Here is a 12738-nt window from a genome sequence, read left to right as displayed (position 1 = left end):
TGTTTTCTATATTAGGATCCTAAACATGTTAACTTTAAATTATTTAAGCAGTCTTTATCAGTAGTTTTGGATCTCATGTGACACAGTGTGTGCTGAGTATATACCAATCTGTGAAATTTATAGTCATCTAGAAGTTTTGAGAAAGCAAGTTTAGTAGATAATGCTCTTTCCTTGCAGTGATTATCAAAATAAAATAATTTAACTGGCAAACTGTTTCTCATGATGAATATTGGCGATATTTCCGTCTTTCTCTTATTGAGGTCTTCTCTGTTTACTTTCTTTTATAAACAAACTTACAGCAAATTATGTTCTCTTTGCATTTTTATGGGCTATAGTGGATTTTAAAGTAATTATTAATTTTTTTCTCCTTCCTCTAGCATTATCCCCATTTCTGTTTTTCCTCCCATTTCTGCGAAATGCCGGTTAATTCAGAGTCATCTTTTTAAGAGGATAGAGATCAATGTATTACATTGTCTTTATAATGGTAGGAAGGACAGGAGGCGGTCTTGAACCACCGTTGGTGGCAAATCCATAATTATCATATAGTAGTTTCTTAGAAGCAGTAATCTGAGGGAGTCAGGTGTGGCTAGAAAACGTGTTTTGAAGATGCACTTATTTAGCAAACAGTTTGATATTACTTTAATAGTAAGTTTATAGTAGTCATTGGTGGAAATCTGGGGGAGTGGGTGCTAAAACCAGTAGCTTCCCCCTTGAGTGTTGGAAATTAATTCTAGATATTTTTTCCTTAAGTTCTGGTACCCAACTAGAAGTAGTACAGTGAATCGACTTGTGGTAGTAACACAGGATAGTGAAAGAAACACCTTAAGAGCTCATGGGGCTAAGGTTACTGCAGTGTGACAAAACTTGGGAATTACTAAGAAATGACTGGTTGAGTGACAATCTATAAAGATTGGTATTTCTCTTTATGAGCAGTAATTAAGGTCTGTCTTTGGATATAAAGTGTGGATTTGTAAACTATTCTGATTAAATTTTGCAGATGTCGGTAATTCTTTTTGTTTAATAACTTCAAAAGCATGGTCATATTCTCACAGAAGGTCCTGTTAGGTAGTTAAGGCAGTTACCACCCTGGTTTATAAATGGGGAAACGTGCACAGAAATCAGTAAATTCCCCCAGCCTTCACACCTTGACTTGGAATTCAACTTGAATTCACTGACTTGTGATCCTGGGCTTTTTCCTTATACTACCTTGCTCTTTGGGCATCCTAATTTTCAGAGCTAAACCTCCTGTTGCTCTCTGAATGCAGAGGTTTTTGACTCTGGTAATCTTTTTAGTGACACTTAGATGATCACAGTCTTTATAAACAGCATCATTTTGGAATATAAGCAACAGTAATATACATATGTAGAAAGAAGGGTCAGAAAGTTTAAATAATCCTGTTCAGATAGGGCCCATTAGGAATGAGTCAAAGTAGTCTTTATGTGGCCTGACAATGATGTAGGTATTCTTAAGTGCTTTTTAATCAACTGGGAGCCAAGGAAGCATGAGCTGGGAGGTCCTCAATATAACTGCTTTTGGAGCCATTAAAGGCATCATGGGATTGTGTTTATATCCTTGAGGTTAGTAATTTTGCTTCTAATTACTAAGTTGATACACACATTTAGAGATCTGTGTAACTTGCCTGAACGCTGTTTTTAAGTACCCCAAAGGGGAGGTGAATTCTTATTTCAATGATATTTTTCTTCCTAAAGAAATTATCATTTCTAATTTAGCAAATGACCTGTGTTCCTAAAGATGATAGCATTTTGTTTTGAATAAAATATAGTTTGTTGCTCTTATATTCTTTGTGAGGTTCTTTGGGAATTGTTGATACTAGTTAAATAAATCAGTTTTGACTAAGCTTTTGTGATTTAGGGAAATCAGCGGGTTCTGTAAAATCTGTGGTAACAGTAGCTGCTAAAGGTAATAAAGCTTCAATCAAAACAGGTAAGACTGTTGGAAAAGAGAGGTTATATTAAGTTTATTCTTAATTCTGCGTTAAAGAATGTAATAAATATGATATCAAAAGCAAGTTTTAATTTGTAGTATGTAATAACATCTTGGAAAGTTTAGTAAATAATTCTTTGATATTTAGAACCTGACACACATAGGACTTGCGTTTTTTTTTTTTTTTTTTTTTTTTTTTTTTGCGGTACGCGGGCCTCTCAGTGTTGTGGCCTCTCCCGTTGAGGAGCACAGGCTCCGGACGCGCAGGCTCAGTGGCCATGGCTCACGGGCCTAGCCGCTCCGCGGCATGTGGGATCTTCCCGGACCGGGGCATGAACCCGTGTCCCCTGCATCGGCAGGCGGACTCTCAACCACTGCGCCACCAGGGAAGCCCAGGACTTGTGTTTTTTGATGCTTTGGTCTTTGACAGTATCTGCCATTGCGGTTACATTTTTGTTTAGGAAACATTTCTGACAGCCATATAATCATAGGTTGCTCTGCCACTTTCCCCCCGTTTAATCTTTTTTTTACTCATTTTTTTAGAGCTGTCATTTCATATTACCTTCCCCAGCTTGTAAAATTCCTCTGATACTTGTTACTTTAAAGATTTTCTTTCCATGTTACAAGGATGTATCCTCCATAAAGAAATGGAACACTAAATTGTAACATGTTGAAAATAACATGATCCGTTTATTAATATATTTTTCCAATTGACTAATGTAATTTTAAAGAATCTTTGTGGAAGTTATAAAATAATGATTTTTATGTGTGTGATTATGGTGTACTTTTGCCACATGAGGATTTCATAATTTGTGAATCATTAATAGCCCTCAACAAAAGTTGTATCTCAGTTTAAATTTGCTTTTAATCTTATTGGTAAACAGACACTGAAAATAAATGGAAATAAATATGTGGAAAAGAGCTGCTTTTATAATGAAGTTGAACTACTTATTTACTAATATATTAGTATGAAACATGCTAAATGACTGAATAGACCCTTAGAATAATGGTTCAACTCTACTTTTAAAAGCAAAATCTAGTGGAAAGAAGTCTCTAGAAGTCAAAAAGGCTGGAATTGTCAAATACAAAGACGCCAATAAACCTGTGATTGTACCAGGTAAGCTTGAAATGCTGTCATGCAGTGCTTTCTTTTCATTAAATCCTATTAGTATACACTCTAGGTATATTTTGAAATAAAATTTTTTGCTTAAAAATCTTCAAAAGGATTATTTGGTGTTTCAAAGGAAAACTTGTATTAGCTTTGTCTTAAATCAGGTCAGCCTAAGGAGACTTGAAGTAACAAAATAAAGTAGCTTAAGTTCCTCTCTAGATTCATTAGTTTAATTATATTAGTGTATTTTTCTAGACTATTAAAGCAGACTATTTCATGCAGAAAACTCTGAAATAAAGACGAGTGTGGAAGTCAAAGCCACTGAAAATGGTGCTAAAGAAACTATTTCAGGTAGGTTAATAGAAATTTTATTTTGTTCTTTTATGTTTAAAGATAGAAAATTAAATTTTAGGAAAATAATTTTGTGTCATATATATATATTATATATGTGTGTGTGTGTGTGTATATATATATATATATATATATATACGTATATATTTCGATACCAGAGTCATACCTAAGTGAAATTAGGAATATTATGATTCACATCTTCACCTTGTCTCTTGATTAGTCTGAAATTTTGCTCTCAGAAAGAATAAAGCTGAATGTATTATTGAAAAGCCAGTGTTACTTATGTAGCTATATCCTACTTAAATTCTCTAGTCTTTTGCCCACTGTATACATTTTCATGTAGCTACTATTTAATCCATTGTGGAATAAAGTGGGATCTTGATAAATAAAGTATATCTGCATGAATTCTTATTTTATTTTGTATCTTAAGAAGCTGCTTTGGAGGCTACAGAAAATGAACCAGTTAACAAGGTCAGCTTTTATATTTTACTTATTTTTATAAAACTTAAGAAATTTTGACACAATGTATTTTTCTTACTATAAACCTAGGTAAAAAATACACAGATTTGGTATGGTGAAAAATCCTGGTCATTGGAGACTTCTAAAATATGGTTTGAGTTAAAAAAAATCTTGAGTTACAAAAATTTAGGTGCAGATTATCAGTAAATGTACATGTTATTGAGGATTACTTTTCACTGAGAAGAAAATGTTAGGCCAGTTGGGTTTTTGAATAGATAACAGGTTGTCAAATTAGAACCCATGGAATTTTGTGAAATTTCTTTTTCCTTAGAAGCAAATTAGAGATATGTTAGTATTTAGATATGTTAGTATTTAGAATACCATTTATTTTTTGTGTTTTTAGAGGAGCAAGTGGAGTTTGCAGTTCTATTTGAAGGGCATAAAGTTCACTTTATTGTTTTCATGTGCTTATATCTGTTATTATGAATATATTAAGATTTCATTAATTTAGACTTTACTGGTTAAGATCTTGAGATCCTTCAGGTGCTCAGGGTAAGTTTATTTTAGACTGGTTGCTCCATTCTTCAAGTAGTAACTAAGTAAGTAGTATATGTTAACTTATTGTTTTGTTTTAAGAAGAATATTGTAAAACACCAGTAGAGTATCTTAGATTTACTTACTGCACTTTAGAAAGAATCTTTTTTTAATACATATATAAATTTATTCGTCTTATTTATTATTTTATTTTTGGCTACGTTGGGTCTTCGTTGTTGCACGCGGGCTTTCTCTAGCTGTGGCGCGCGGGGGCTACTCTTTGTCGCAATGCACAGGCTTCTCATTGCGGTGGCTTCTCTTGTTGCAGAGCACGGGCTCTAGGCACACAGGCTTCAGTAGTTGTGGCACACAACCTCAGTAGTTGTGGCGCACAGGCTTAGTAGTTGTGGCACACGGGCTTAGTTGCTCCGCGGCATGTGGGATCTTCCTGGACCAGGGCTCGAACCCGTGTACCCTGCATTGGTAGGCGGATTCTTAACTATTGTGCCACCAGTGAAGCCCAGGAATCATTTTTGAACACAATTTACTTGCTAGTTAAAAATCATTCTCAACTAGCTTATGAAAATTATAATTTCCCACCTTCCCCCACCAAAAGAAAAGTTGCAAGTTGCCACATTTATGCCTTTGGGGATTTCGCCAACATCCACTAAAGGAAAAGTTGGCATTTATGAGAGTGATCTTGAAGAATAAAATAGATCTGAGAGAAGAGAAGGCAGAAATGAAAGTATTTACTTTGTAGTGGGGATTGGGTTATGGGGTAAGGATCCTAAGAGACTAGGTAAGCTTTTTTATATTGCCAGCAAGGGATTATTTTACTCAGTAAGGTAAAAGAATATGCACCAATTTGGAGCATGGGGATCTTAGCATCACAAGGCACAGGAATGGCAACAGTACATGAAAGGAAGGAGCTGTAGTCAGAGACAGGCAAACCTGTGTTCTTAAATTTATTTTTAAGCAGTGGTTGCAGAAGAGAACTGAAGACCTTGACTAGATGACAGATGGTATGACTGAATTATTCTGTGTACTAGAAGAGTGGAAAAGTGCATTTTGTTTTGTTTTTAATTGGTGGTTTAGACCAGCCTTCTGAATTAATCAGATTTAGTATTAAATACAATTTAAATACTAACATAACATATGATCTGCAGTATAAATTTAAGTAAATATAACAGCAGTTAAGTTTTAATGTCAATTCTTAAATTGGTTTTGAAGGAAACAGAAGAAATATGTGTGGTACTTATTTCTGATTTGCCTAATAAAGGATATTCTATTGAAGAAGTTTACAACCTAGTAAAACCATTTGGTGGTTTAAAGGATATTTTGATTTTATCATCTCATAAAAAGGTAAGAGTTGAAAATAGTTGTGAATTCATGTTGTCCGCAAGCACATTTTGAAAAACATTAACTTCACAAAACTAGGACGAAAGGGTTTAAGAGCAGCACCTCAGAATAAGCTGTCTCAAGTTAAGGCATTTTTAAAATATAAAACACAGATAATCCTTTATTTTAAAAATACATTATTCTAATCAGATGTAGTTTTACGTTGGGAAGGATGGATTTCCCCATTGAAGTTATGCTCAAACGTTTAGTTTAACAGAAAATACTTTACGTCTGTAATATGTTAATACGAAGTTTTTTAAACAACTTATAAAATTTTGTTGAGCACTCTTTACTAGTGTTTCTGTTTGTTTTTTTTTACCCGTTATACTCAAATGGGAAATAACCATTTTCAGACTCAGACTAGTGAAGTCATCAGTATTTAGAACAACCTAGATTTATCTGTATGTCTTCAGTTTTCTATAATGAGTATATATTGCTTTTGTAATTTAAAAACAAAACAAAATATTGTTAATAATGAACAACTTTTGGAAGGTATTTTATAGGAAGTGAATTTCAGGGAAGTTTAAATAATGGAAACAACACCGTTAGAGTGGTGGGGAGTAGTGTTCTTACTATAGGAAGGAGTGGAGTTAATGATCACTAGAGATTTTTGAGAGTCAAGCAAGTGTGCTTAAGAAAACAAAGTAGGAGGGGAGAGTGAGTGTAAGTAGTCATATGCAGTTTTACCTTATGTTAAAAGTAGATTATTTGAGTGGTTGCACAACTCTATAAATGTATTAAAACCCATTAAATTGTACACTTAAACAGGTGAATTTTATGATACGTTAACTGTATTTCAATAAAGCTGTTTTCTAAAAAGCACATTATTTGTAATGTTTAGAGATGGACAAGAATAAGAATACATTTTTTAATGTAAGAATTTTATGTGATGATACATTAAAATAGGGGGAAATTGTGGGAACCTGGGAATGAATAATTCAGATTCATACTTTGCATCATATACCAAAGTGGATGTGTATGTAGATAAATATAGAATCCAAATACAGAAAATCTAGATTATTTGTGCCCAGTTTTGATTAGAGTTGAGTAGAATTATTTGGAAATTTAATTTAATTATTTGGAGATTTAATATTTTTCTAGATGTTATATGGAAAAATATCAGATTCAGTCATATAAACATTTGTGAAACTAAAATTAACATAAAGCAAAATGGAAATTAAAAATTTAAAATATGTAAGATGAGAAACACGGTTCATATAAACATGCTATAAAATATTAAAAGTTTAATAAATAAATTGGCAAATGACATAAAGAGAATTTATTTTTAAAAATTACAACTATAAATAAAAATATGGACTATTTCCACCTCATTAACTATCAGACATATGGAAGAATGTTCAATCTCTTTACTTACCCAGGTATGAAAATTAAAACCAAAACGTATGGAGTTACAATTTGACACTTACGAAAACAACAAAATAAAAAATAACTTGGTAACCATTACATGATTCTTTGATTCTTTCATTCCTCATATTTCTCATATTTTGTCCATCATTAAATTTATTTACTCAGTAAATGTTCATTAAATGTTTGCTACATGCTAGATACTGCTCTAGGTACAAAGGGTATAGTGATGAATAAGATAAATAAGATTTCCCTAGTGTCATTTACTACAATGTCCCTTCTTATTTCTCTTTAGTATTACCTTATGAGTTCAGTCATTCATTATTTCTTGGTTATGGTCGTAATGTTCTAAGGAATGCTTTTTTTATCTTAAAAACATTTACTAAGTTATTCAATTCATTTGACTCTTTAAGTATTAAATTTTTTTTAAGAAAAAGTAACTTAAGATTTATTTTTTCATTCTTATAATTTGTATTTTAAAAGGCATTTATAGAAATAAACAGAAAATCTGCAGATTCTATGGTAAAATTTTATACCTGCTTCCCAATATCACTGGATGGGAATCAACTCTCAATAAGTATGGCTCCTGACAACATGAATTTAAAAGACGAGGTAAATAATGGACTTACCATCTTATTCACTAGAATATTATTAAATTTTTAAAACAGATTTATTATAGTCCATTATGTTTTCTAGTTTTCTTCTTTGGGTCACATATTTTCTCTCAAACACTGAGAAAGCATCTTCCTATATTTCTCCATAGTTGCCCATCTCATTGTTTGAGAGTTACCTCCATATTGAGGGAATCCAATCCCTCATGTATGTTGGAATGGAAAGAAAAAGTTGAAAACGGTAGTCTGTAAAGAACCCTATTCTTATCTCACTGCCATTATCTGTCATCCAAACTGGAATTCCAGAGGTTACCTTTATAATTTTTTCCTCTCATTTCTCATAACCTGCTGGTCACTAGGTCTGGTCTGTTTTAACTCCTGAATATTTCTGGAATTTGTTCCCTCTTCATCCCATTCACCATTGCCTCACCTCTTTAAAATGCCGGCTAAAATAGTTATTCTTTATATCCTCTACCTTCAGTTTTATCTCCCTCAAAACCTTTTTCCCAAAGTCATGAGACTGGCATACAATTCAAACCTCTTCAAATTAAACTGATTTAGAAACCCTTCATTGTTTCTGTGTGGCCTACAAACATTTACTGCTAAGAGGCATGAAACAGAGATGCTAGAATCTCTAGAGGAAGGTGGAAATGCATGTATTTTTTAAAATTAATACTTATTGGAGTATAGTTGCTTTACAATATTGTGTTAGTTTCTGCTGTACTGCAAAGTGAATTAGTTATACATATACATATATCCACTCTTTTTTAGATTTCCTTCCCACTTAGGTCACCACAAAGCATTGAGTAGAGTTCACTGTGATATACAGTAGGTTCTCATTAGGTATCTGTTTTATACATAGTAGTGTATATATGTCAATCCCAGTCTCGCAGTTCGTCCCACCCCACCACCTCTGCTTGGTAACTATGTTTGTTCTCTACATCTGTGACTCTGTTTCTGCTTTGCAAATAAGTTCATCTGTACAGTTTTTCTAGATTCCACATATAAGTGATATTATATGATATTTGTTTTTCTCTTTTTGACTTACTTCACTCTGTATAACAATCTCTAGGTCATCCTCATCTCTGCAAATGTCACTATTTCGTTCCTTTTTATGGCTGAGTAATATTTCATTTTATACATGTACCACATCTTCTTTATCCATTCCTCTGTCGATGGACAATTTAGGTTGCTTCCATGTCCTGGCTATTGTAAATAGTGCTGTAATGAACATTGAAAATGCATGTATTTTGAAAAAGCCTTCCACTGAGAATCATTCTAATGTGATGTAATTGCTGGGGTGGTCTTATATATATCAGTAGTGTCGAAGAGAAAAAAAAATTTAAGAACCATAGTCTCATAAGATAAAGTTCCTTTTCTAAACATTTAAGCCTTTTATCAGCTAGCTTCTCCCAGCTTTGACATCCCTGTGTTGTGCCAGTCTTGGCCTCTTTATATAATTCAGCAGCACCAAATCACTATACACTTAATACCCTGTGATGTTTTTTTTACTAGCCTACATCTCTGTTCTTCCTCATCCCCTATTTTGCTTAGCTGACTTTTTGTTGTGTAATTTGAATTCTCTTACTGTCTGCTAAATTAAATCTCTTATTCCTTGTATATGAATTTGAGTGTCTTCCCCTAAATGGTACCACCTTATTAGTCTTTAATGTACTTAGGGGATTAGGAAGAATTAAAGTCTGTGGGTAGGGTGGGACTTAGATAACTTGTTTTAGGAAGAGGGAAAGATTGTTGGAAGGAACAGAAATTTTGCTTACTTCTGATTTTATGAAATAGTTCTTAATGCTTATTCATATAGATTATTATATCAGTAAATCTTGACGAATTAAATATACAAATAAGAAAGAGCTTACACCTTCAATCTTCCTCTGTTTGCCTTTCTAGGAAGCTATATTTACAACCTTGATTAGAGAAAATGACCCAGAGGTGAGTTTTGCATTTAAATGCTTTTGTACACTTGTTTAATTGATAGAAACATTGGTTGTTTTATTGTTCACCTGTCAAGAATTGAAGAAAATCTTAGCACTAGTTTTAAAATACTGAGGTGATGGAGATGTCAGATGAGTCTTCTCTTGGTAAAAATAAGAAATAGAGGGTAAAGGAGTCCTAATGTGCAATATTTTTTAGATTCTGGAGCCATGTTAACTGACTTGGGTAAATATTCGGTATATTAAGTGTTTTGGGTACATATTATGTTGATAGAAGAAAGAGTATACTTCCTTTTTTAGTATATTGTTTCACTGATTATTCACATCTAGTACTAAGACCTCACTATCTTTACCTATATGGTCATTTTCTTACTCTTGGGAGAGGACATTACCTGACCTCTGAAAAATAAATTGTTAATCTGTGTTTTACACTTTGATACTTTAGCTGTTTTTCTCTTTTTCTGTGCTGTCTCTTTAAAAAAAACAAAAACAAAAACTACAGGCAAATGTAGATAAAATTTACGATCGATTTGTACATCTTGATAACTTACCAGAAGATGGACTTCAGTGTGTACTTTGTGTTGGACTTCAGTTTGGAAAAGTGGATCACCACGTATACATGAGTAATAAAAACAAGGTAACAAGGTCCTTTTTTTTTTTTTTTTTTTTGCGGTACGCGGGCCTCTGCCGTGGCGGAGCACAGGCTCCGGACGCGCAGGCTCAGCGGCCATGGCTCACGGGTCCAGCCGCTCCGCGGCATGTGGGATCCTCCCGGACCGGGGCGCGAACCCGCGTCCCCTGCATCGGCAGGCGGACTCCCAACCACTGCGCCACCAGGGAAGCCCCTGGTCTGTAACTTTTAATTCAGCTTCTGAACTGAAGCACCTATAAACATTATTCAGCCTCTTAGCAGAATTATGATATACCATCATATTTTCTCCTGGGCTTTGGCAGGAAGGAGGAAGAACTCTTACTTTGAAGGGGAAATAAAAACTTGCACAAGGGAGAAGGGTAATACGTGCAAAGAGCATTATCTTTTGGGGAAGTGCAGACTTACGTTCATCTAGCCTTAACTACCTTCTAAGTTGGTTTACACTTTTAGTTCTTATTTATAAAATGAAAGGGTGTCAACCAGGTATTTCTAAAGTCCCTTTACGTTTTCTGTGCCCTCTATCTTCTCTATTTAATTCAGACGTGTCCATGAAAATTAGATTTTGGTCAACCATGTATTACCTAGAAAGGTAGAAAGGGTTTTATAGCAAAGTTGACAGTATTTGCTTCATAAAAAATACCTAATTGACCAAGTAGTAGATACTAATTTCTTTGACATGTTTAAGAAATTTCTTTAACCATGTTTAAGTGTCAGTTCAGTGGCATTTAAATATATTCATGTTGTTGTGCAGCCATCACCACTATCCATCTCCAGGACTTTTTCATTTTCACAAACTAAAACTCCCTGTCCATTAAACAACAGCTCTCCATCCCCCCTTTTCCTAGCCCCTGGCAACCACCATTCTACAATTTAAATTTCTGTCTCTGTATTTAACTACTTTAGATACCTCATATAAGTGGAATCATACAATTTTTGTCCTTTTGTGTCTGGCTTATTTCACTTAGCATGTCTTCCAGCATGTGTTGTAGCATATGTCAGAATTTTCCTTCTTGAGGCTGAATAATATTCCATTGTATGCATGTACCACATGTGTTTATCTACTCGTCTGTTGATCGACACTTGGGTTGCTTCTACCTTTTGACTGTGTGAATAATACTGGTATGGATATGGGTGTACAAATACTTGTTCCAGTTCTGGCTTTCAATTCTTTTAGTATATACTCAAAAATGAAATTGCTGGATCTTATGGTAATTGTACTTTTAATTTTTTTAGGAACTAGTAATTAATACTTTTCTGTCTTTTCCAAAGGCAATTCTTCAGTTAGATAGTCCTGAATCTGCTCAGTCAATGTACAGCTTTCTGAAGCAAAATCCACAGAACATAGGTAACCATGTATTGATCTGCACATTATCTCCAAAGCTAGACTCATCAGAGGTAAGATTATTTTGTATCAACTTCTGTGCTTTTAGAATATGAGGAAAGCATAAAGATCATTCTCCCAAAGCTAGAAGATACACTCTGAAGCTGATTTCGAGAATTATTCTTGGACAGTAGTCAAACTCATTCTGAGTTTAGATACTGTTTCTTTTAAAAATTTATTTTGCAATCATTATTCCAATTTTCATGATTTATGGAACAGTATAAATTTGTATAAATGAGAATAAATTGAGGTAATTTTAGAAAATGTAGCATATTCATTCTGATGCTTACTGTGGACATATGTGCAGAGTGATGCCATATACATAGCATGATTATCTCCAGAATGCAGTCTAGATTGAGTCCGTTTTGACTTCCTCCTGTTAAAAGTTTGTTTTTTTCTTTTACTTGTTTAAATTATTATACTCTCTTCTTTTATAAGAAAGAAGATTTTACAGGTTCTTGGCTTGCACAGTAATAATCTTTGAAAACTATGAATAGTTTACCTTTGAAAGAATTAAATTGAAACTCAGATGTTTTCTCTTTCTAATAGTTTCATTGTATCTCAATAGCAAGAGGTAAATAGGGCCTTATATTTGGTGTCTGCAGGTTTTTGTTAATCTGCCAAACTCTTGTGCTAGCTCAAGAAAGAGAAAATTCCACCATCTAAATCCAAATTAAATAGATCACCTATAAGTAAATGAATGCATCATGATACTGATTTAAGCACAAATTTATTTTTTAAAATAAATTTATTTATTTGTTTTTGGCTGCATTGGGTCTTCGTTGCTGTGTGCAGGCTTTCTCTAGTTGCAGCGAGCGGGGGCTACTCTTCGTTATGGTATGCGGGCTTCTCATTGTGGTGGCTTCTCTTGTTGCGGAGCACAGGCTCTAGGCACACAGGCTTCAGTAGTTGTGGCACAGGGCTCTGTAGTTGTGGCTCGCAGGCTGTAGAGCGCAGGCTCAGTAGTTGTGGTGCACAGGCT

At 34.0% G+C, this 12738-nt stretch overlaps 1 protein-coding gene across 8 annotated transcripts in view; it reads left to right on the top strand.

The window, feature by feature from the left end:
* ZNF638 (zinc finger protein 638) overlaps positions 1-12738 on the top strand; it is an 84042-nt gene that overhangs the window by 52708 nt on the left and 18596 nt on the right. For 7 of the 8 annotated variants that reach the window (XM_019942798.3, XM_019942795.3, XM_019942792.3 and 4 more), the window contains 9 exons: positions 1874-1945; positions 2976-3062; positions 3339-3407; positions 3838-3878; positions 5631-5762; positions 7647-7775; positions 9680-9721; positions 10226-10360; positions 11645-11770. In XM_019942798.3, the coding sequence (XP_019798357.1) occupies positions 1874-1945; positions 2976-3062; positions 3339-3407; positions 3838-3878; positions 5631-5762; positions 7647-7775; positions 9680-9721; positions 10226-10360; positions 11645-11770 (833 nt within the window). The remainder of the gene's footprint in view (positions 1-1873; positions 1946-2975; positions 3063-3338; positions 3408-3837; positions 3879-5630; positions 5763-7646; positions 7776-9679; positions 9722-10225; positions 10361-11644; positions 11771-12738) is intronic. The other variant, XM_019942794.3, reaches the window with a different exon arrangement.

Source organism: Tursiops truncatus, chromosome 14 (assembly GCF_011762595.2).
Source record: "Tursiops truncatus isolate mTurTru1 chromosome 14, mTurTru1.mat.Y, whole genome shotgun sequence".
Classification (NCBI taxonomy): domain Eukaryota; kingdom Metazoa; phylum Chordata; class Mammalia; order Artiodactyla; family Delphinidae; genus Tursiops; species Tursiops truncatus.
This window is presented reverse-complemented; position numbering and strand designations above follow the sequence as displayed.